The 25,868-nt window shown below is 44.4% G+C and overlaps 1 protein-coding gene across 1 annotated transcript in view; it reads left to right on the forward strand.

Moving 5' to 3' along the window:
• The first annotated feature begins 3,248 nt into the window (after positions 1-3,248).
• Slc25a43 (solute carrier family 25 member 43) overlaps positions 3,249-25,868 on the forward strand; it is a 28,744-nt gene continuing 6,124 nt past the window's right edge. The window contains exons 1-3 of the mRNA XM_052171191.1: positions 3,249-3,630; positions 10,996-11,237; positions 14,045-14,217. Coding sequence (XP_052027151.1) covers positions 3,356-3,630; positions 10,996-11,237; positions 14,045-14,217 — 690 coding nt within the window. The 5' untranslated portion in view covers positions 3,249-3,355. The remainder of the gene's footprint in view (positions 3,631-10,995; positions 11,238-14,044; positions 14,218-25,868) is intronic.

Raw genomic sequence — 25,868 nt, forward strand, 5'->3', positions numbered from 1 at the left:
TTTGAAATTCCCATACAAGCTCTCTTGAAACAAAACCAAACTGAACTAGGGACACAGCTCAGTGGTGGAGCACTTGCCTGGTGTCCACATCTTCAAACGTAAATGGGTCTGATTTTTTTTTTTTTTTTTTACTTGACTCAACTGAGCCAACCCTCTGTATAACTGGACAGGCGGCAGCAGCTGCAGTCCCAGGGTAATGCTTCCTGACAGAGCTGTAAGGCCCAGTTGTACTAGCAAAAGTGCTTAGGGCAGAGCTGGTACCTGAAGGTTTCCTTATCACAGTCCAAAATTCCAATTCCTGTCCTTTTACGATCCTACATCTTCCGATCTGCAGAGTTATAAAGTTACATTCTGCCACTTTGCACAGCTAGAAAATTCCCTTACCGCTAGCCACAGTAACTCACAGGACAAGACAAAGAAGCGTATTCCCCAGCTTCTGAGAGCAGAGCAAAGCATCCCTAATGCAAATAAGTGCTCCCAGCGGAACCCCTGCCACGCCCAGTGCTTAACAGCTGTGAGACTAGCTGCGGAAAATAAGAACCCATCTTGTCAGTACCTTATCAAGAAAAAGCAGAAGGCATCAAATACGTGCTTTGCTGCTAGCTGCTTTAATGTTCTGTATCTGCACAGAAAAAAATATATCCTTAGGTTAAAATAGATCTCGTCTTTCTTAGCCTAGAGCTTGCAAGACTTAAAATGGTTCCTGTTTTAGAAATGGCTTCTTTGTTTCTGTGTTGGGAACACTCAAAAATCCTCTTTTCGATTATTTTGAAATCTACAATAAATTATTGTAAATGTTTAAAGCGATGGGTATGCTAATTCCCTTGATTTGTTCGCTCTACTTTGTGTCGATGTAACAGGAGCCCTAAGGATTAGAATTTCTCCTGGGAAAATCCATGCTGGGGCGAGGGTAAGCCACTCCCAGGAGCTCTGGTACCAGAGGATAAACTGCTCACTCACAAGAAAAGACTTATCTCTCTGGCTTCTAACAGCTTGGACTCAGTGTTAAATTTATATATGCATTATTTCCAGCCTGTTGCTTCACCTTTTATAAATCACAATAGTACCATGGGCAAAGCAGAGAGGATTCAGAATTTTTGTCTGCTCAGTTCTGGCCAAAACAAAATTTTACTGCATAAGTGTGCAAAGAGGGGAGGGGTGGGGACCAAGCTTGCACATGCCTGTACATATGGAGGCCAGAGGTTAACATCAAGTGTCTTCTTGGATCATTATCCCTGTTTTTTCCCCAATGGATTGGTTTTACTTATTTATTCTAAAGATCTATTTATTTTATGTATATGAGTACACTGTAGCTGTACTGATGGTTGTGAGCCATCATGTGGTGACTGGGAATTGAACTCAGGACCTCTGCTTGCTCCGGTCCAAAGTAGCTGTCTTCAGACACTCCAGAAGAGGGCATCAGATCTCATTAGGGATGGTTGTGAGCCACCATGTGGTTGCTGGGATTTGAACTCAGGACCTTCAGAAGAGCAGTCAGTGCTCTTAACCACTGAGCCATCTCTCCAGTCCTTATTTATTCTAAATTTAAAATTAACATGCACAATATTTGGTTTCATTCTGTCATTTTCTCTTTCCTGTCTTCTCCCCCATCCCTCTGACACTACCAGCTTAATTCCTGAGGCAAGTTCTCTTACCAAACCTGGAGTTCACTTTTTCAGAAAGACGTGGGCCCCTGTGGCCAGCTTCTACATGGATGCTAGAGGTGCTCTTGCTTGCCTGTCGAGTACTTTACCTACTGAGCCATCTGCCCTGTGAGATGAGCCACCAAGAGCCAGAAATTGCTGTGACACGTGTTCTAATAGCATACTGTATCCCATGAAAATGTACAATTAGTATGTGCCGGATTGGATGAATGTGCCTAACTTGAAAAGGTTCCATTAGCAACATGATAGTCAATATAGAAAATAAGATGAGTAGGGGGAGGGAAGATGGAATAGGGGGTTTCCGGGAAGGGTGAACTGGGAAAGGGGATAACATTTGAAATGTAAATAAAGAATATATCCAATAAATAAATAAAAATAAGATGCAACCCTGGGATGTCTTATCCTAACAGTGTGTTTGCTAGCTGTTCCTTTCCTTGCAATTATCATTGTTGAGCCCTTTAAAAAAAAAAGACAGAAATAAAATTGGAAAGTGACTAATATTTTAAAATCCTTCTTAGATTCTGGCAGAGCCACAGTTAGCACTTTTTTACCTCTATTGTGTTATCCCGTACCTAACAGAATCACTGAATGTGCATACATACTGCCACTGGGCAGTCGTTGGGTGTGGCCTTTAGTAGAGTTAGGTCTAAAATTGATCTACATGTGAACCCTGATTCTTTTCGGTAGTGGACACTCAGCCTTGAGCCAGTGTCTGCACATCTTAGTTTCCTCTTCTATAAGGTCATACCCTCATAAGGAACACATACACACTGGTTACTTCTTCCAGCCACTATTCAATTAATCTTTTTTTTTTGGGGGGGGGGGAGGATTTTGGATTTGTTTTTTTTTTCCGAGACAGGGTTTCTCTGTGTAGCCCTGGCTGTCCTGGAACTCACTCTGTAGACCAGGCTGGCCTTGAACTCAGAAATCCACCTGCCTCTGCCCCCCAGAGTGCTGGGATTAAAGGCGTGCGCCACTACTGCCCGGCTTCATTTCATTTTTATAGTAATTCCTTGAAAGTACCATCTTCATAGTGCAGGTGAAGCAACTGAGGCACAAAGTGAACAGTGACTTCGCTACCCTCCTATGACAGACTAGTCATCTGCAGAGTTAAGGATTCTAATGCAGGTAAGGTCCCAAAGCCTTAACCACACCTACAGTCTCTGAAAATGAGGCCCTATCTGCTAAAAGCTGGTTTGTATGCACCACTGAATGTTTGGCAAGTGTCTACTAGGTAGCAGCTGGGGTTGTTATTCAAGGTCTGTCTTTTCTGCGCTCTGGATTTAAAATAAAACAGGCTGATGGAAGAGAGGATAGTCAGGGGAAGGGGTAGGAGATAGAATGTGCAAAGGGACCCAGAAGAAGCAAGGTACCCAAGGGAATACCTCGGAAATATGTGTTGCTGGCTAGGCCTTGAAAGAACAGAGTGACAATTCGTCACAGAAAATGGAAGCCTCAGTCTTGCCTAATGCATTGCAAACACAGAGACTGAGCATGCCTCGGATACCTGAGAGTCGCCTTTGATCCCACCCTATCCCTGAGGCGCTGCTCGGGCGGGCACAAGTCTGGCTTCCCCAGTTCTTCTCACGAGTCCGCCCCACGCCGGGCGGGGCCTCCTGGCCTGACTACTTTAACTGCCCCGCGAGCCCAGGGCACCAGGCACGAGGTGGCCAGCACACGGCTGGGGCTGGATGGCTACGTGGAGGCGGGATGGCCGGCTAACCGGCAGTCAACGGCTCCTGTGTGCGGGGCTGGCGGGGTCGTTCAGCCTCAGCCTCACCGCGCCCCTGGAGCTCGCCACTGTGCTGGCCCAAGTCGGCAAGGTGCAAAGCCACTCCCAGGGGCTCTGGGCCACCGGACGCCGCGTGTGGCTATCCGAGGGGCCAAGGGCCCTATGGAAAGGGAATGGCGTGGCGTGTCTGCGCCTCTTCCCCTGCAGCGTGGTGCAGCTGGCCGCCTACCGAAAGTAAGAGCCGGGTGGGAGGGGTCGGGAGGTCGGACTGGGATGGTAGAGCTACCACCCTGATGAATCCGAAGAAGTCTCAGTTCCCCTTTCTTCTAGAAAACCGGGCGGGAGTCGGGTGGGGGTGGAGGTTGACCTTGGGGGGCTACAGGGCCATATGTGTAGCCCCTAAAGTACAGTCGCAATTTTTCACATGCTCTTGAGATTCTTACCCAGTGACCTGCAGTTTTATGAACTCTTGAGTCTTTCTGGGAGGAGGCAGAATTAGCAAATGAATGATGGCTGGGGGTAAAGAAACAAAACGGCTTACCAAGGAGATAAGGTCTATCCATTCCCAAGGTCTAGTAACTTGAAAATGTTTGCTTTTCTGGCTTAGGAGAGAACACTTTTTTAAAAAAGATTAATTATTTATATTAGGGAGATCTCATTAGGAATGGTTGTGAGCCACTATGTGGTTACTGGGATTTGAACTCAGAACCTCCAGAAGAGCAGTCAGTGCCCTTAACCTCTGAGCCATCTCTCCAGCCAGCCCCAGTAGAGAGCGCTCTTGATGGTGTGTAAAAAGTGAGACCAGTGTCCTAAGGAGTCAGTGCTTAGTACCAGGAAGAGGGACCAGTGTGTTGCCTCAAAAAGATTTCTGTCCACCATCCCCAACCCCGACTCAGCCTAACTTGGCTTGAGGATCCCATGGGGCCTGCAGTCCTTTCCCCAGCAGGGACTCGTCTCTGATGTTTCCCCAACTCCTGGCTGTCATCCTGTGGAGTTTTCTCACCTTCTCCCACATCACCCGCTGCTGCTGCTGCTGCTGCTGCTGCTGCTGCTGCTGCTGCTGCTGCGAGGGTAAGATCTAGAGATGCAAATGATGGGTGCAAGTGAGTGACCTTAAAAAGAGCTCAAGGAGATTTGCACGGGAGCTGGAAAGAAAGCCTAAAACAGAAAGCCAGTGATGGCAACTCTGGAGGAGGGGCTGTTTCTCTAGTGGGGACGATGGTCTGTAAGTTCTTCATTCCATAGGCACACTGCCAGCTCTAGAGACGGCCTTGGCCCGGAATTAGACAAGCAGCCTACAGAAGGGAGGTGGTCAAGGCTCTCTTTGTTTTGTTTTTACTTTGTTTCCAGCGCTGGAAGTAAAAGACCCCCCCGGCCTTGGAGCAGGCGAGGGAGGCGCTTTATCACTGGATTCCCAGGCCTAGGAGCTGGTCAGCCGGAACCACAGTTCAGCCTTGAGAGAGAGTCAGGTGGTTACTTGAAAGGCCAAGGCCGGAGCTGGGATGGGAGGCTTGCCTGGCAATTGATGCTCTGAATGGAATCATCCTTACCTTTATAGTGTTCCCACCCAGCATTCTCTGTGGCTTCGGCTGTTTCCCCCCAGCAACATCTGGCCTGCGGTCTTGACTTTTTTTTGTTTGTTTGTTTGTTTTGAGACAGGGTTTCTCCGTGTAGCCCTCGTTGTCCTGGAACTCACTGTGTAGACCAGGTTGGCCTCGAACTCAGAAATCTGCCTGCCTCTGCCTCCCAAGTGCTGGGATTGGTATGGCTACCACTGCCCAGCGTGGTCTTGATTTTTAATGATTCGATTTTTCCCTATTTCCCTCTCTTCTCCACAAAATGCTAGGGAAATGTTTCCTTGGATAAAATAGAATGTGTACAAAGGAGCAGGGGGAAGGAACAGATTTTCTAAGCCTGATTCTAATGGCATGGCTTTTCTTTTAGCCATCTTTTTTTAAAAGATTTATTGATTTATTTTATCTGAGTACACTGTTGCTGTCTTCAGACACACCATCAGAGGGCATCTGATGCCCAGATCCCATTATCACATGACACAGGACAGGAAGCAGTATGTCCATATTTACTGATGTAGAACTGAGCTCATGCTGGGACACCTCAAATCTGTGACAGTATTACCACTTGGCCTTCTAGTTCCAAACCTTGTACTGTATGTAGCACATCATGCCACCTTCCCTTCTGCATTCATTTGATATTAGTTAGGACACACAAGTAACCACCACAGACATGAAGCTAGAGGAAATGCAAGAACAAAGGAAGTATGGTCCCCTACCTCAGTTTCTAATGTACTTGGTAAAAAAAAAAAAAAAAAAAAAAAAAAAAAAAAAAAAAAAGACAAAAGACAAAAAACGTCTCCATCCACACACATAAAGTCCGAGGTGGCATGTGACTGCTGTGAATCAAATGCTATGGAAACGGACACCAGATGAGCCATGAGAAGATGGGGAGGTGTCACAGAAGAGAAGAAAAGATCTGAGTTTGCCCTTGGGAGAATAAGTAGGACTGCTCCGGTGGGCCAAGATGAGGCGTTGCAGGGAATGTCGGCACAGGCAAAGAAGAGGGAAGGTATGCAGCACAACCAGCTGGCAAAGCGGGGTGGAGAGATCTTGAAAATCACACTTGGTATGTGAGGATGGCTGTGGGAAATATTTATGCAGGGTGGGGGAAGTGCTGGGATTAATAGAAAATCAAGGGGGAGTGATTGTCTCTTGGTAATCGGGTAGGGTGGGAGAGGAGAAAAGCTGTGGGTGGTAGCAGTAGCTAGAAGCCTGACACACCACGCAGCAGCTGAGAGGATCTGGGATGGGTCGGTGACAGAAGAGCACAGAATTACATAGACTAGGCTTGCTGATTTTATTTCCTGACAGATTCGTTTCTTTCTGAAAACTGAAGAGAAACGTGCCAGTGAAAGGCAAGGTGCAGCTAGAAAGGTTGATTAGTCATGAGGCCCATCTGCCCTGCATAAAGACGACAGTCATGGCTAATCAGCACATCCATTCATTTTACTCTCTCCTGGCCACGAAATTGCGAAATAGGTGACTGGGAATAACAGTACACTGTCTGATTGGAACAAAACCTCCAGCGTAATCAGTGAATAGAGTGGATGAAAAAAATTGTCCATAATTACAATGACAGAGCTCGAGCTTAAAAACAGGTCCTCTGGCTCCTTAGTCCAGGGTTCTGGCTCCTCCCACACTGCTAGAATGGCTGCTTAACTGGATCGACAATGAAAGGAGATGACTGGTTTGTGTTGGGTGCTATGCTTCTGTCACAAGCAAAGAATAGCTGATACAATGGGTGGCTTTCAAATGCGTCAAAAAGAAGGGTCCTCCTCCAACTTTCCTGCTTGTTAATCTGAATATGCATTGGTTTGGGTCCCTGCAGTTATGAAATGCTCAGAACCACCACCATATCCTTATTACATAACCAGTCATGAGCTTGTGTTGGGGTATGCTGGCTGCTAGCTTGTGTTAGCATCACAAGTAGTGATCACATATATCCAGGGATGTGCGTAGAATCTGAGCTAGCTGAAAGGAAGGAAGGGGTACCTGCAGGTCACTAATGCATTCAGCCTCCCTGAAAAAAAAATCTTCTGTGCTCATATGTCCACGAGGAAGAACAAAATTGGGGCACTGCTGCCCCACATAATCAGACAAGAATTTTTAAGATATAAGGACCATAGTGATGCCATTGGTAGTCTAACGAGGTTATCTATCTTGACTATTTATTTTAATGTGTGTGAGTGTTTGCCTGCATGTACTTATGTGCACTGTGTACATCCCTAGTACCCACAGAGGTCAGAACAGGGCTCCAGGTCCCCTGAAACTGGACTTACAGATGGTTGTGAACCACCATGTGGGTAGTAGGAACCAAACCTCCGTCCTCTGGAAGAGCAGCCACTGCTCTTAACCACTGAGTCATCCATCTGTCCAACCCCCTGACTTTGCTATCCTAAGGGAAGATTAGTGCTTAAGAGTCTGGGAAGAAAGAACTTCCTTCAGTTCTTCTTTTTTCATTTTCTACATTTGATAAGACTACTTCATACAACAAGCCAACATAGGATAGTTCAAGGACTCTAGTAAGCCAAGGGCCTGTTTCCACCTAGATGCCTCTATCAGTCATTTCCTTGTCAGGACTGCTGAGCTCTTTCCTATGTGATCTGAGCTGAGAACTAGCCCAGTGTCTGGCACATTACAGTAGGTCAACAAATGGACAATAAATTAACCTATGTCCTAGATGGCGGAGTGGTTTAGGGAATGAGAATGGGATCCTGAGAAAGAATGGTGTTTTTGCATTCCAAACTCCCAAGTATATTTTTTTTTGGCTTGCTACAGACAATATGATGATCATTTCTACTTCCTATGTCTCCTGTCCTTCCAACTTTACTGGCCAGGGAAAAAAAGCAGTAAGCCAGCATTAACACAGAAGTCCGTAGGCCACTGGCAAATGCCAGCTTTAATTGTCTGTGTATCATTTCCCTTTGATGCTGGGAGCAAAGCCAGGAGTCCAATTGAGATGCACCAATAACCGCTTGAAGGAGACGTTAGGAATGAACTCCTTTTCACAGGAGCAGAAGCAGTAGCCTGGGATTCCTCAGCTGGTGTCACCTGAATGCCCACTCATTATTCCTCAGGCCAGCTGTCACCCTGTCACCCAGACACCAGGACAGCTACCCTTTCAATGGAAGTTTGAGAGCCAAAGAACTGGGAACGCTTTCATTTTGAAAAAGATAAAAAACTATTCTTTTAGCCCAACTCTGTTGTTTACTTTTATTCCAATCCCCCAGTACCTTCTCCCTATACCATTCCATGACAGAAAGTACTATTTTTCCTGGTTTCCCAGCCTCTTCACTAAGGAATGAACTTGCTTTTTGTGGCCTGGAAGGGTGTGCTGTGTAGAGGTACCCCTATAAATAATTTCTTCTGGGGTAAGCAGTCATCATTAGGGATGTCCTGCTTCTCAAAAGACTTATAACCAGATAGTTTATGGTTTGCATTTGTGAAACTCCATGCAAAGTAATTTTAACCAAATTGTAAACCTACTGAGAAATACAAAGCACAGTTTGTCAAACATTCTGATGCCTGCCATCCACACATCACATATTATTTTTAGTCGGTCTCTCTTTATTAACTAGGCTAGCCTTGAACTTTTTCTGTAGCCCAGACTGGTCTCAAACTCGAGATTCTCCAGTCTTAATCTCCCAAGTGTTAGAATTACAGGCCCATAACACCAATCTCAAAATATCTTTGTTGATGTTGAAGGGTGGAGGGGGGGACTCCCCCTTGTTTCATTTTTGAGTTTGAGTCTTGGCCAAGCAGGGCTCAAATTACTGGGCTCAAGTGATTCTTCTGCCACAGCCTCCCTAGAAGTCGTGACTTGACAAGCCTGGCTCCCACATATTCTCTTAAATATACCGAAGTCTGGATGAAGGTAGCTTCCTCTTCCTGTTTGTTCTTGGTCCTAGTCCCTCTCCCCTTCCCATGGGTCTACTTGTACCTGGTTGCATTACACAATACTCACGGGTTTTCTTGCTTATGCTTGCCATATACTCCAGATGACCCGCAGCTTGTTTGATTCATTCATCAGTATGCCCTCACAGCTTCTTTCTTGTGAGTCTATGAGTTGTCTAAGCTCGTTCGTTTTAACCAGATGGCATCCACTGAATGGCAATGCCATCATTTATCCACTCCCCTACATTTTGACATTGAATTGTTGGAGCTTCTCATTCTTATAAGAAATGTCTGTGGTGTGTCTTCGTGTGTAGAGCTGTAAGAATTCCTCCAGGCTGTGAGCCAGGAAGTGGAATTACAGAGTAAAGACCTGTGCTTCTCCAACTTTACAAAGGGTGAAGGTTAAAGGGTGAGGGTTATCAGTTTCCACACATTCCTCTCATCATTTGCCAGTCAATGCCAGTCTGCTGGGTGAGAAGTAGGTATCTTGTCACTGTTTTTGTTTGCTGCTTTTCTGGTAACTGGTAAAACAACAACTATGTTTATCATTATCATTATAAAGGAAACTAATTCTTTTTTTCAAGATAGGGTTTCTCTGTGTAGCCCTGGCTGTCCTAGAACTCACTCTGTAGACCAGGCTGGCCTCGAACTCAGAAATCTGCCTGCCTCTGCCTCCCAGAGTGCTGGGATTACAGGCGTGCACCATCACTGTTGTTTTTGCTTTTTCAAGACAGGGTTTCTCTGTATAGGAAACTAATTCTTTAGACTAAATTTAACAGAGTATATCTGAGCAAAACCAAACCAAAGTCCAATCAGATATCTCCCCGAACCAAGGAGTTTCCAAGAACTCCAACCCACCACATGACAATCAGACAGCATTTCTAGGAAAACAAAGAGCAAGGAATAGAAAACAACTGAAATGGTGGCAGTTTAGTTAATCATTATAGCCTAATCAGCTAACTGGACGCAGGGTCTTCTGCAGCTAGCCAAAGCCCAGTGGCTACAGTTAAAGTTGATACTGGCTGGTCTATTGGGCTCCAAACTCAATTTCTGGGATGCTGGACTTGGGATGTAACAGAAGTGTATACCTAATGTGGTGACCACTCTGGCTTCCATCCCCAGTGCTGGAGGAGACTGAAATCTCTGTTTTCATTCATTTCAGGAAATTCTGTTCCTTATTAGTGTCAAGAGGATGGACAGGTTGCATTCTGATATAGCAACTGCCAGGTGCTTTTGTTCATTTACAGCACCCTACCCCACCCCCACACCCCCACATATAAGTTAGATTATTCAAATAAAAGGCAGAAAAATGCTGGAGGTGAAGTGGCAAGAATTTGGAGAAGATACAGATCGGTGGCTGGACTTTCTTATACTTAGCTAACATTATATGATGGTAGAATTTAAATTTACTATCCAATAATTCCAGTACAATTATATATTATATATTTTTCATATTGTATGGTGGTTTACATAAGAATGACCTCCATAGACTCATATGTTTGAATGCTTGGCCCATGGGGAGTGGCATTATTAGGACATGTGACTCACTGTTGAGATGGGTGTGGTCAGGGCTGGAGAGATGGCTCAGTGGTTAAGAGCACTGACTGCCCCTCCAGAGGTCCTGAGTTCAATTCCCAGCACCCACATGGTGGCTAACAGCCATCTGTAATGGGATCTGATGCTCTCTTCTGGAGTGTCTGAAGACAGCTTCAGTGTACTCACATATATAAACAATTCTTTAAAACAGAAGAAATGGGTGTGGTCTTGTTGGAGGAAGTAACTCTGGGGTTGGCTTTGAAGTTTCATTTGTTCAAACTATGCCCAATGTGGCTCACAGTCACTTCTGTCTGCATATTAAGATGTAGAACTGTCAGCAGCTCATATGTGTGCCTGAATGCTGTCATGCTCCCCGCCATGATGATAATAAACTACACCTCTGAACCTGGAAAACAGCACCAATTAAATGTTTTCCTTTATGAGTTGCCAAAGTCATGGTCTCTCTTCACAGCAATAAAAACCCTAAGACATTGTAAAGTACTTCCAAATGCTAAGAACTATTCGAAGCTCTACAGAGCATGCTATCATGGTCCAGACCTCATATCTTGAGATGTCTCTGTTTCCCCACCACCAGGTTTGTTGTGCTATTCATGGATGACCTGGGCCGCATTTCCCAGTGGAGCTCCATCGTGGCTGGAAGTCTTGCAGGCATGGTTTCCACAACTGTCACATACCCTACAGACCTCATCAAAACCCGACTGATTATGCAAAACATGCTGGAACCATCTTACAGGGGCCTGATCCATGCTTTTTCTACTATTTATCAACAAGAAGGGTTCCTGGCCCTTTATCGAGGAGTATCCCTCACTGTTGTAGGTAAGGTGGAATTTGACGCCCAAGGAAAGGCTGTTCTTTGACACATGTGAAAGTAGTTCAAACCTCTGCCTTCTGTGTACTAAAACTGCAGGCACATATCCCCATACCACAATTTTAGAGGCCTAAAGATTGCAGGCCAAGCAATACAAGTGACTCAGAGAAGCCTGGATTCCAAGCCACCCTCAAAACTGCTCAGCTGACAGGAGTCCTTACTGTGTGTATCCATGATTCAGCACAGCAAGATCTCAATGGTATGTGTAGCCTATGACAGAGCTACATATACACGAGGCCTCTGTTTGCCAAATCCAGGATTGATTTAGTCCATCTATGCAGTACTAAATGAGATTAGTCAGTCGGTCCTCTGGAGAGTTGGCTTCTAGGGGACTGACTACTGTCCCCTGGGTATCTTCACATCTCTCCTGCAGGTCTTTCTTATCCAATATACTTGGCCCTTTTGAGGTCATCTGACATTGCCAGCTTGCTTTGTCTGTTCCTCAGGCTGCCTCCCTTTGTTTTCACTCTCTATGTTGGCTTTTTTTCCCCCATTGGTGTTTGTTTGTTTGTTCATTAGAGAAAAGGTCTCACACTGTAGAGCTGGTTGGCCTGGAATTTGCTATGTAGACCAGGCTGGACTCAAACCTGCAGGGATCCTCCTACCTCTGCCTCCTTCGTACTAAGATTGCAAGCACATACCACATACCCAGCCTTCTCCATTGGCTTTCTCGCCCTGAATCCCCTCCCTAGGGGAGCCCATCTTGTATCTTCAACAAGCGTTGAGTGGACTTTAACTCCTAAAATCTTTAATAATAATGCTAATATTTTAGGGCTGCTCACTGGGTACTAAGTACTTTTCTAGAAGCTATGATGTATTTTGATCATATTCATCCCCAATCTTAACTTACCAGTCACACTCTTGAAGAAATATAACAACAAATTCTTTTTATTGTTTATAAATTGTACATATATATCTACATCTGTGTGTGGAGGCATGTGTTCACCAAATCCAGAAGAGGGCTCTGGATGGGTGTTCTCATATGTGCTCTGAGAACTAAACTCGTGTCCTCCACAAAAACATAGCACACTCTTAACTGCCAAGCCGTCTCTCCAGCTCTCTTATTTTTAATTGATATGTGCTTATACATATTTATGGGCTATTATTTGATATTTTGATACATGCATATATTCCATAATGATCAAGTCAGAGCACTTTGCATATCCATCACCTCAAACATTTATTTTCTTTGTGGTGAGTTCCCCCATTCTTATTAAAAATATCTTTTCTAGCTACTCTGAAATGTTCAACACATTGTTCTTTTTTGTTTGGTTGGTGGTTGATTGGTTTGGTTTGTTTTTTTAGACAGGGTTTCTCTGTATAGTCCTGGTTGTCCTTTAACTGACTCTGTAGACCAGGCTGGCCCCTGCCTCCCGAGTGCTGGGATTACAGGTGTGCGCCACCACTGCCTGACCAGATCTCATTTTTTGAGAGACAAATTTAGTCTGTAAACTGAAGATGGCTCTGAAATTTTCTGGAAATGTGTGAGAGTATCAGATAATACATCAATTGCTCACCATCTTACACAATATATGATGCTAACCGGGCCTTATGACATCTAAGCCAGGTCAGGTAAACTCCAAGGGCACAGTTAGCATAAAATGTTTCCTTCTTCATTAGACAACAGTCTTTTTCTAGCCTCCAATACTAGATCAAGTGCTCTATGGAAGTGCTTTATTTTTTAAGATTTATTTATTATTATGTTTAAGTACACTGTAGCTGTCTTCAGACACTCCAGAAGAGGGCGTCAGATCTTGTTCTGGATGGTTGTGAGCCACCATGTGGTTGCTGGGATTTGAACTCAGGACCTTCGGAAGGGCAGTTGGTGCTCTTAACCACTGAGACATCTCTCCAGCCCGGAAGTGCTTTATTTTTATTTTCTTTGTAAGAATGTATGTATATACATGAGTCCCTGCCCCCCCCCCCCCGGGCCGGGGGTTGAAGATAGTGTCAGATTCCCTAGAGATGGAGTTACCGCGGTTCCGAGCCACCTAATCCTCTACAACAACAGCAGGTGCTCTTAAGAGCCATCTCTTCAGTACCATGGAAATGACTTTTCTCCCTCCATGTTCCTTTTGATTTTTCTCCTTTTTTGTGTTTGAAACACACCGAAAAGTTCTTAGATTTATAAATAGCCACACACTCACTGAATAATACATCAGTTTATATTTTTACTTTATCTCGTCTATGCATCTTTCAGAGCCATTCATCAGTCCATCCTTTTCTTCGGTGATTTCAATGTAAGTTATAAATACCAGTACACCCCCAAGCCCGTCAACATCTGTATCACAAACCCAAGTTCAGCATCTAGTTAGGGGTTATTTTCTTCTGCCTGAAGCAGTGTCTTATGTACTCAAGTAGCCCAGGCTGGCCAAAAACCTTGCTGTGTAGATAAGGATGAACTTGAACTATCACTGATCCTCCTGCCTCCACCACCCAGATGATGGGATCATTGGTATGCGTCACCACACCTAGCTCTCGAGATATGTTTACAGTTCTTTTAGGTACCATTTATTTACTGTAAACTGCACGACCTTGAGTGACCCACTCTTACATCCTGACCTTGCGGTGCTGTCACTCCAGACCCAGAACATGCCCTTTAGCAAGTTAACTAGAAGAGCATAAGCAGTCCCAGATCCCTCCTATTCCATTTGTGTATCCCCCCCTTCCACCTTCCCCCTTGGCCTTTTTTTTTTTTTTTTGATCCAGACAGTGATTCCCAAGACAGCAACCTCTCTCTGTACTTGACTTACAGGTGCTGTTCCCTTCTCTGCTGGCTCCCTTCTAGTTTACATGAACCTAGAAAAAATCTGGAATGGACCCCGGGACCGCTTTTCTCACCTGCAGAACTTTACCAATGTCTGCATGGCTGCTACTGTGAGCCAGACTCTCTCCTTTCCCTTTGACACTGTGAAGAGAAAGATGCAGGTGCGGAGCATTGGGGCGGGGCCAGGGTGGGGTGAGGTGGGGTGGGAGGCAGATTACCTTAAAGCATTTGCAGTTGAGTAACCACAAAGAACATTTTGATTCCATACACCCACCTCCTCATCCTGCCTTACAACCCCACCACAGAAGAATTTTTCTACTGTGCTCAGGACTGCTTATGCAAATACTATGCAAACCACTGCTAAACTCTCCAGCTACTAGCTTAAGCCAATGCCTGTACCTCTTTTTTATGTATCCATCTTCTAGAAAGCTTCCAGATAAGTATCCCTTTTCTTCCATGGTCCCTGGATACATCACTTATGGTTCTCTTTCCTACAACACCAGAAAAGGAGGACACTGCAGAGTGCAACCTGTTAACTTGCCTTCTTGATGCCACCACAGGGAAGGCATAGCACTCTTTCTTGTCGCCGTGCCTTTCCTGACTTGCCAGGGCTAAAATAAACCAAAAAAAAAACTGTTCAGCAAGGGGCCCGAGAAAGAAGCTGCACTTCAAAAGGGTGCAACTGGCCGTGCACTGTCCTAACAATTACCAGGGAACCGTGTTCACTATAGGCACAAAGGCAAAATGGAAAGATGGAGGCTGCAGATTGAAGAGCGAGCTAGCTTACCCAGCATTCCTATCAACAAAACCAATCTGATCAGTCGATGATATAACAGGAGGGAGTCACAGCCACGTGTGGGCAATCAGAATTCAAGCAAGACTGACTTGTTAGCATCTTCCCCTGATCCAGCTCTCTCCGCTGGCTCGTCTGCCTCCTTGGCCTCTCTGATGTGACTTATATGTTCTTGAAGCTTTGCAGAAATGAATCTGAGGTTATTTGCATGCCACTGGAAATGAGTAGTCCCACTTGTTGGTTTCCCCACATGACTGACTTGTTTCTCTAGTTTCTCAATGCTACTCCCCACTTCCTGTTTCCCTGCTACAGTATACTTTGGCCAGTTTGGTCAGTGCTAAAAACCGTGAAGGGACATGGCTTCCCAATGCTGTTTTCAGACATGATGATACTCCACTCTGCCACTCCAGTCCACAAAACATCTCATCTGTCTGGGTTTCTAATACTTATAGATTCTAATAGTTACTAGTTTTTTTCTATGTGTACACACACACACACACACACACACACTTGCATTATTTTTTTAGAAATTGTGTTTGGACTACATGGTAGCTTGCTTTTTTTACTTATCACATAACAGATACAACTCCAGGCCATTAACTGTTTAGTTATCAAGTGCTAGTTTGCCCTGTGAATGTGTTAGAAATAATTAAAATTTCTTAGTTTCTAAATAATGGGGCTACTTCTAATTCTTAAGTATTAGAACAGTGTGATAAAATCTCTTGTGTTTTTCACATTATATCCCTAGAAAGTGACTTACAGGTCACAAGACCTGAATGAGTCTAAAGCATTCTAAGTTTTAGGTATTAAGGATTGAGCCCAAAGATATGTGTGAGTTAGACTAGTGCTCTACTACCACTGAGCTACATCCCCTGCCATTGCATATTTGCATAAGATCTCCTTAAATCTTATTATCAGGACTGGCCTTGATCTTCCCATGTAATCCAGGAAAGGCTTCAAACTTGAGAGTTTCCTGCCTTAGTCTCCAGGGTACTGGGATTTGCAGCATGAGCTCACTTCCTCTCTTTTGCTCTTGAGAGCTCTCTCCCTAATTGTTTTTCGTTTGTTTTTACCTTTAATTATTTATTTATGGATTTTATGTGAAGTAGAGCCCTGTCTGCATATACCCCTGTATGACAGAAGAGAGCATTAGACTCCATTATAAATAGTTGTGAGCCATCTCTCTGCCTCCTTGTTTCTTTGTTTTTAAGACAGGGTTTCTCTGTGTCTATAGACCAGGCTGGTCTCAAACTCAAATCTGCCTGCTTCTGCCTCCCAAGGGTTGGGATTAAAGGCATGTACCACTATGCTAACTCAGTGAAATTTACCAGAGGCAAAGGTAAGTGTATCTCCATGATTTTGAGGCCAGCCTGGTTTACAGAGTGAGTTCTAGGACAGCCAGGGCTACACAAAGAAACCCTGTCTCAAAAAACCAAGAGAGAAAGAGAGCGGGAAGATGAATATCTTATCTCTCTTACTGCCAGGGACATACTCAGCACTTTCTTGCCTCTTTTGAGTCTGTTCTAGTTTATATAAAGTTTGGTGAGCTTAGCTACCTACCACTAGTGGATCTACCTAAAATAGAACCTTGAGACCTAAGTGATATCTGGATCTCCAGCTTTACTTTCTCGTTCTGGGTGCTAAAACAATGGCTCTCTAGAGGGGACTCTAGCCAACACTGCATTCTGCACTACAATATCACCTTACCATAACAATCTGCCTCCAACCCAGGTAAGACACACTGAGAGTGAGAATTTGAATGCAATCCTAATCATTTCCCCTTTATTTGGGAACCTTCTAGATAATGCATATATCATATGTCAAGACGCTGCATTCACAGCTGAGTATGGTGGTATGTGCCTGTGATCTAAGGTCAAACCCTCAAGGTCACCATCATCTACAATAGCCAGTTTGAGATTAGCCTCAAGAAAACAAAAACAGATAAAACAGCTTTCAAATAAATGCAAAGTCATAGTGGTTGTTTTTAAAAATATAAGATAATTATACTAGGATTTGGCATCTAATTATGGCTAACATCATAAATGTCATCTGAAGATATAGTTAAGACAATTAATATGACTTAGCCAAATTTTTATTTTTAATGGTTTAATAAATATAATAACTTGACCATAATATATATATATTTGTTTGTTTGTTTGTTTATAAATTAACACCCAGGACAGAGCCACAGGCTTTTAAATGCAAACATGGCATTACCTTCTCTGGCCACTAGGTGTCACTGCAGTAAGCGCATAGTCTCTGAACCATGGAAAGCTATGAACCAGCAGCTTAGTGAATTACTAACTTCACAGTCCCAGGTCAGAATCCCTTTCAGTTAGTAAGATAAGGGGCCAGAAGCAACAGGAAACACCTAACGTTTTTTTCTTTTCCTGTAAAGTACACAATGCAATATTCCTCAAGAAGAGAGAGCCATAAGAACCGCCTGCCCCCACTGGATCAGGCAGGTTTACCTACTTCATTTGTCACAAGGGCACCAAGCTGCTGTGACCTGAACGCAGTTAATGGTAACATTTGCATTCCATTGGTTTTCTCCGTGGCACTGCCCAACATGAAGCAAATCAACAGCAGGTGTCTGGTGGATAGCCAACTGAACAGGGAGATTTTCCCAGCACCCACAGTGGCCGGCGCCTTTGTCTGAGTGCTTAGTCGTCTTCACAGGCTTTTATCCAGACACTTGTGCATACAATCTGTCTGTCTAATAGCATGGCAGGTTGGAACTCTTCTGAACATTAATGACAATAATCAGAGGTCTTGTTTAGCCACCTGAGCCCTTCCTTCACCAGGCTTACATTTATTTTATTCTGCCTTTCTTTTGCTTGCTTGGCCGACTAGAGGAAGGAGAGGTAACTAATTTATGCATGTGCATGTTTTGAGAGAATGTTTCTTGGGGAGAAGGGTCAGTTGTATGTGGAATGAAATGCCCCTACCCCGTTTGCTCTCACGGACCCTAATATCCCCGTGCCTGAAATCTCCTTTTTTTCTATCTGCATCTCCACCTGGCTAAGACCCTGGACAAGAAGATGCTGGCAGTACTAAGTGTATTGAAGAAGCAATAGGCGGGGCATAGTGGCATAACCTTTAGGGAAGCAGAGGCAGGGGAATTTTTGTGAATTTGAAGATAGCAAGTTCAAAGCCAGCCAGACCTACATACACAGTGAGACACTGTGCCAAAGGGGGTGGGGGTGAAGAAAAGGAAAGGATTCAATAAAAGAAAGTTTAAGATGGAAGAAATGTTGACAAAAATATTTTATGCGATTAATTTATAAGCCTTATTAAGAACCGAAGAATTATGGGGAAAAACTATAATGGTTCCATAGACAGGTGTATTTAAAGAAAAGGTGAGACAGGCTGGGACACTGTGCTGGGAATCTGGGAACAGGTTCAAACATGGCACCTGGAGTCTGGTAGTCCTTTTGAAAGAACCAGGAATGAGGTCGTTGCGCACCCCTCCACTCCGTTGCTATTAGGTATGTCCATTTCATCAACTACAAACCCATGTGCCACCCTGTTGATTTATACCCCAGTGGACTCTGCCCCCACCACAACTCACAAGGTAAGCAGGATTAGGCCAGGTCAGCACTTGAACTGAAAGTGCATAAAATTGAAGGACAAAGGTGGTATCCAAGTGGCACAGCTCAGTGAGCAGAACACACATGGTCAGTGAATAAACAGAGGCCCCAGCCTGCTCAAATAGACTCCAGTCCGACTGAGATGCTTACCACCTGCAGCAACCTTTGCTGAACAGGACACGGTCACTCCATTAACGCACTCAGAGCTTCTCATGCTCCTTTTTACACCGCCACCCCCGCCTCCCTCCTCAGTCCTGGACTCGTGGTTCTCACAACCTGCTGACTTGTGCCACTGAATATATTCCATCTCCGTGATCACTTCCAACGCACTATCAGCTACTCCTGTTCCCCTAAAACTGTCTCTCTAGACTTTTCCCTTTCTGGGCCATCATTGTCCCAGATACCCAAGCTAAGCATCCAGAAGTTAGGTTTGGCTCTGCTGTCCCTTCCCCCAAAGTTCATTTGCTTCTGCATTCATAAGTCTCCTACAAGGATCCTTGTTTTTTTTATGGCCCTGACTCCAATCAGAGGCCTTATCAGCTCATACTGCAGCACATCCTGTTCTCTAGGATTGATTCTAAAAGTCACCATTAGCAGCGAGCGGGGAGATACAGTGGGCACTGAGTCAAGTGCAAGTTCATTATCCCACTCAATCCTTACAACAATTCACAAAGTGAGCCCTGTTATTACTGTACCTATTTTATTGTGCATGTCTGTCTGCATATGCGTGCCTGTCTGTGTGTGTATGTGTGTGTGTGTGTGTGTGTGTGTGTGTGTGTGTGTGTGTGTGTCACAGTGCACATACAGAAAGAACCTAAGGAAGTCAGTGATCTCTGTCTACCACACAGGACAGGTTCTGGAGCTCAGACTCAAATCATCAAGTCTTGGCAGCAAGCGAGTTTACCTGTTGAGCTATCTCGCCTATTGAGATGAGCAGACTGGGGCACTCAAGGGTTCTGTAGATTCCAAGCCCATCTTTGACCAACAGAACTGGGATAAAGGCCATGCAGTTTGCTCCAGGATCGCCCTGTCCATGTTGCTCCTTCTCTATCACCTTTAGAGAAAAAAGGCCAGCCCCAGCAGCCTGGCAGGTCTCCCTCCCCAACTTCGCTGGTCCTGTTGCATAGAGGCCCTTTGTATAGGGAGTTGCAGAATCAGATGTCTGTAAGAATTCAGAAGCAGCATGGACAGGAGAGCTAGGGAGACCCAGACAACAGGCACTCAGCCCCAAACAATAAGCCTTTAAATGCATTCTAAGCCATCATGCCTTTTGAAAGCCTTCTAGAGAACTAAACTCTGGGCTCACAGAATGTGATTAGCATTTAAATATGTGTAGCAGAAAAGAGTGAAGGGAGCGGGTGGAGGCTGCCGCTGAGCTGCACCAGTCTCTTCTCAGGAAGATGCTTGTCATTTAGAAATGCAATGGGAGCCTCTAAATGTACATCCAGGTTTTGATGTGAAATCTAATTTTTAAGGTTACAAATTAAAAGTCCTGTCGGGGCAAAGCAAAACATGCCTTCTTTTGGCCTCTGCTCAACTGAACCATCCAGTTGCAATAGTGAAGAAGTTCCCCTCCCCCAAGCCCTGCCGACCAAATGTATTTTATATTCCAGTCAACAGGCCTTTGTACCCGCAGCTACCTACCTCTCTCTGCCTGAGCATCCCTTCTGTCTCTGTAAAGGTTCAAGTGAGCGTACCTTGGTAGCAGTATCAGTTGCTTTCCTTTGCTGACTTTTCCCACCCATAAGGCACGTAGTTTCAGATAATGGGTAAAGGCAGATATTTAAATCTCTGTGCAGGCACTCCAGGCCACTGGTGAGGGGGTCCTGGGGAAGAAGAAACTAAAGTAACTGTAGGGCACCTTCTCTGAAAAGGTAGATGCTCTTTTCCCTGACTCCCACTTCTACTCCTATGTCTCCGAGCACAGTAGTTGTATCACCAAAAGTTGGTAACTCCTTTTAAAGGATGCTGTTAGTCTCTCCGTGGGCCCTCTCACTCTGACAATTTTCTTTCCATAGCATTGTTTCCTATCTCACCATTTTTTATCTCAACATCATTGCTCTGCTGTCTCTTCCCTGCCAAAACTACGTCCTGATAGCAGTCATCTTATTGTCCCAAACAGAAGTACTCTCCTCCACCTCAGTGCCTTAGTCTTTTGTTTGTTTGTTTGTTTTGTTTTTCGAAACAGGGTTTCTCTGTGTAGCCCTGGCTGTCCTGGAACTCACTCTGTAGACCAGGCTGGCCGCGAACTCAGAAATCCGCCTGCCTCTGCCTCCCAGAGTGCTGGGATTAAAGGCATGTGCCCCCACTACCCAGCCAATTTGCTTAGTTTTGAGTATCCTACCTGGGAACTCTGAAATCCAAAATGGTCTAAAGTCAGAAACTTCAAGCATCCACATGATGGAAAATTCCACAACTGACCCCAAGTAAAGGATTGCTAACCAAATACAGGCACACTGAAAAGAACAGAATGGGGAAGGTACTTGCTCAGAAGTACACAGCTAGTATATGTTAAAGCTGGGTCTCTCCGGGCTTTCCTTTATCCACCAGGAAGTACAGGGCTCCCTCCTAGATGCTAGCTAATTAGTTAATTTAGCCTTTCATTCCTTTGCCTCTGCTGAGATGGCGGAAGCTGAACATTGAGAACTAGCAGCTCAATATCTCAGTGCATGAACAGTTGAGAAAAAGAACAATGTGCAAAGGTTCGGAAGCCTGCATCCATTCAAGCTGCTCTAGAACAGGAAGCTAGATGGCTTCTGAACAATCAAAGGGGATGGCTCATAGTTCTGGAGGCCGGGACGGTCAAGGTCAAGGTACATTTGACATCTGGCGAATGCTGCTTTCTCATTCCTAGACGGAACATTCTTCTTGTGTCCTTCCATAGTAGAAGAAGCGGGGCAACTCCTGGCATGGTTTTTGGACACTAGTCCCATTTCTGAGGCCTCTGGCCTTGTGATCTTATTATTTTCAAAAGGCTTCACCTCCTGAAATGCTACATGGGGTCAGGATTTCAACACAGAAATTGGAAGGAAAAACAAATATTTGGACTTTAATATGCCTGGATTGGACCAGAAGCTGGTTACCTGAACTTAAAGTTAGTTTTCCTAAGAGGCCACTCACATGTCCTGATGTCTGGCCCCTCCGAGAACTCACCTCTGTCTAAGGGAGTGGCATCGCCTTAGCAGTCAGAAGTAAAGGATGCTTTGTGAGAGCAGGTCAATATCTGAACATCCGTTAGGGGTTTTGGGGGGAGCTTTGTTAAAGTGAAGGGACAGAAAAAATGCCCCCACCTTTGTTCTCCCTCTTTCTCTCTCTCTCTCTCTCTCTCTCTCTCTCTCTCTCTCTCTCTCTCTCTCTCTCTTATTCCTTGAAACAATAAGAATCTTGGAATCCAAATAGACACCTAGTGCTGAGCTCCATCTAAACACTAACAGCAGGTAGGATAAGACCTCCCACCTCTGTCCCCAAAAAGAGCAATAGAAGATAAGGGAAAGGGAAGAAAGGTCTCAGAAGACATCTACTGTCAACAAGAAAGCTCACGGGGCTGGAGAGAAGGCCGAGTGGTTAAGAGCACTGACCTCTCTTCCAGAGGTCCTGAGTTCAATTCCCAGTGACCACATGGAGGCTCACAACCATCTGTAATGGGATCCGATGCCCTCTTCTGGTGTGTCTGAAGATAGCTGCAGTGTACTTACATATAATAAATAAATAAATCTTAAAAAAAAAAAAAAAAAAAAAAACCAAGAAAGGTCAGCAGCTACCTGGGAAGCCTGCGCTATCTGAAGGCTATGGACAATGTTGTTGACTAACTACACTGCTCCCATGCGCCAGTGTTGGAAATGAAGCACCTATTTTCACTAACTTCCCCCCCTCATACAGTTGTCAGTTACTTATGCTCATGGCTGTGTCCCCCTGAACAGATCAGCTCACAAGGGTGATGACATGGGCACTGAATCCAGCACGACCCTTGATTCTGCCGGTGGACTGGGATAGGCTGCGGACCTGCTCTGAGCCTCATCATATATATATATGATATATACATATATCACAAAGCAGAGAACTGTGCCTTCCCAGACCTGCGAAAAGACTGAATTAGGTTATTGAACATAGGCGCATTGCAAATGCTGCTCTCTTTGTGCTTGAAGCACCTCTTCAGAGTCTGTGCATAGATAGCACTGGAGGCCTGATTAGAACACTATAAAGCCAACCCAGGTGCATTTCTGTTTCCTGAACTTACTATCAATACACAAATGAGCCAGGAAAACAAAGCCTTAGTAGCCCCTCCATCTTGATAGCTAATGATAAGTAGCAGTGGCAGACGAGGTCATTGGTCTTTTGTTGGGATAGTTTAATAAGCATTTATCAGGCAGGCTCAGCAGTGCAAGCCTGGAGTAGCCAAGGCTGGAGAAGGAAGATGGGCAATTCAAGGCTTGCCTTGACAACAGAGGAAGTTCAGCCAGGGTAATTTAGTGAGACTCAGTCTCAATTTTTAAAACATTTTCTTATACTGTGTGTGCGTGTGTGTGTGTGTGTGTGTGTGTGTGTGTGTGTGAGAGAGAGAGAGAGAGAGAGAGAGAGAGAGAGAGAGAGAGAGAGAGAGAGAGAGGAGAATTCAAGTATTCCTGTGGTGGTCCAGGGACAACTGAGAGGAGTCAGCTCTGTCCTGCCACCATATAGGCTCTAAGCTGTCACCCTTGGCTGCATGTGCCCTTACTGGCTTGGCCACCTCACCAGGCCAAATTTTTAAACTAAAAAGGACCAGGGATACACTTCGGTTGAAAAGTTCTTGCCTGACACGCACGTGGCCCTGAGTCCCATCCCCAGTACAGACAATTACTGAGAGGCTACGAAGCACCAGTCGTGCATATACCCGTATGTCCTCAGCCTCCTGGAAATTGTCATCTTCTGACTTTGTAGTCTTCATGTGCATTCTCCCTCCCAGTCAAGATGTCGCTGTCAGAGTTTGCTCTTAGCAAGTTTAGCCAAGGCTGCTGCTCTGTGGGTCTTCTCTGGCTCCAATTCCTGGGGCTTTGCACAGTCCACCCTTGCTTCCTCACAAGCTGTTCACCTGCATCTCAGCTTCTTTCTCCTGGAGTCTCACCTGTGCTCTCGGCTTCCTCGCTTATCCTCCCTGATCGTCAACAGCCGGCCTCGTGTTCCTCAACCCAGACCATACTTTGTCTTGCCATCTTAAAACTCTTACAATGAAAAACTTTCTTTTCATGAGGTCATACGTGCACACAAAATCCAAAAGGTGGCATAAATAGACACTGAAAACCAAGTATCCTCACCCTTTGTGCCCTCCCCACCCAGTTCTCTCCCAGAGACAACACTAAGGTTACCACTTTCTTAGGTATATCTTCCAAAGATGGCTTTTGCAAAGGTCTCCATAAATGTGCAGGTGTATTCTTTCTGCTTTTACACAGTTAGCAATATATGTGCATATTCTTCTACACCATTTCTTTTTCACTAAAAATTTGTCTTGCAGGTGACACCCTATCTACCAGATGGAGCAGCCACATTTTAATTATGACATACTATTCTCGAGTATGGTGTCTTATTTCCTACTAGAGAACATCCAGACTTACCTCCACCCTTCTGCTATTATACTACTACTGCAGTAGCAAATATCCTTGCAATATATATTGTTTCATATGTATGCAGATATAACTACAGAATAAATCCCTTGAAGTAGTAGTGTTTTAACCAAAAGAATACATGGCGGGCTGGATATATAGTCATTTGGTGGAGTCCTTGTGTGACATCCACGAAGCCCTAGGTTCCATACCTAGCACCTAATAAACTGGATGAGGTGCTAAATGCCTGTAATCCCAGCACTCAGGAAGTAGAAGCAGCAGAATCAGAAGCTCAAGGTTATCCTCAAGCACACAGTGAGTTCCAAGTCAGCTTGGGTTGCATGTGACCCTGTCATCAAAACCATGGGAGAATATATATAAGTGGTCATTTTGTAAATATTGTTTAACTATATCAGTGTTTCATGGAAAGAATATTTAGTGAGTGCTACCTCTTCTGGTAGGCCTGGGAACTTTAGCACAGAAGCACTCAAATGTTTAGCTTTGAAGTGTTTGTCCATCACTTTCATGTAAATTTGCTCCTCCTTTTTCTGTACACTTTTAGGAAAGACCCATGTCAAGACAGATATGGTCACAGGCCCTGAGGTATTTACGGTCACAGTAGAATAGGGGCTAGGAAGAGAACACAAGAAATAATTATAGACAATAGATCGCATTCTTATCAAGAACCACAAAGAACGTGGTGACCAAAAGTGTTTGATAGGATTAGTCTAGGTATCTGCTATTTCTTCTGATCATTATGAGAACTTGGCAAGACAGAGGAAATGGCAGAGTTCAAGTCCTCGAGGTAGGAAGGCACCTGGAGTTGGAGCAGCTGCAAGGACTGCATGAGCTGGAAGGGTCTTCAAGGGCATTTCATGTCAGTCTCCTTAGTAGACATGTGAGGAAACTAAGGTCTGAAGAAGTCAATGACTTAGTCAAGGTCACTGTGGCAGAGCCAGGCCTAGTTCTCCTGATTTCTCCTAGGTGATGTTGCATTGCAGGATCCAGGGTGGTCCTCCTGAGGGCCAAGGATCTGAAGCAAGTGGCTACATTTTATTAGCCTGGACAGTTGCCTGGCTTTGTGTAGAAGAAGCCTTATGTTCAGGCCCTTGTGATCAGCCATCTACTATGTTCTGTTTCTCTTTGCTTACAATGTAAAGACACAGCAATCTAGCATTCCAGCCTAGCAGGTTTGTTTGGTCTTCAGCATACTTGTCTCTCCTCCAAGTTTAGATAATTATAATAATGACCTTAATGGTGGCAGTTAGTTATTTGGTGCTTGCTCTATATCGAGTACAGTTCTAAGCACTTTGCATGGACTAAATTATTTAACATGAACAACAGTCCTGTAAGGTGTATGTTATTTTTTAAATAATTATTTATTCTTAAACAATTATTTATTTTTATTAATTTTAATTTATTTTAAAATTAATTTATTAATTTTATTAATAATTAATTGTTAATTGTTTTATTATTAATTATTTTTAATATTTATTTATTTGTTTTATGTGTGTGAGTATACTGTTGCTATCTTAAGACATACCAGAAGAGAGCATTAAATACCATTACGGATGGTTGTAAGCCAGCATGTGGGTGCTGGGATTTGAACTCAGGACCTCTGGAAGACTAGTCAGTGCTCTTAACCGCTGAACCATCTCTCCAGCCCCCAAGGTACATCTTATTATTGTTCCATTTTACAGAAAAAATGGAGAGCCTCAGACACTTCAAGGCATTTGCTGAAGGTCACAGGTGTGAGTTATTACAAACTGTCTAGCTCAGGGGCTTGGAGCATGACAAGAATTTAGCAAGCCCTGTGGAGAGATACAGTAAGGATTGTAGATGAGGGAATGGAT

This window comes from Apodemus sylvaticus, chromosome X (assembly GCF_947179515.1).
Source record: "Apodemus sylvaticus chromosome X, mApoSyl1.1, whole genome shotgun sequence".
Taxonomy (NCBI): Eukaryota; Metazoa; Chordata; class Mammalia; order Rodentia; family Muridae; genus Apodemus; species Apodemus sylvaticus.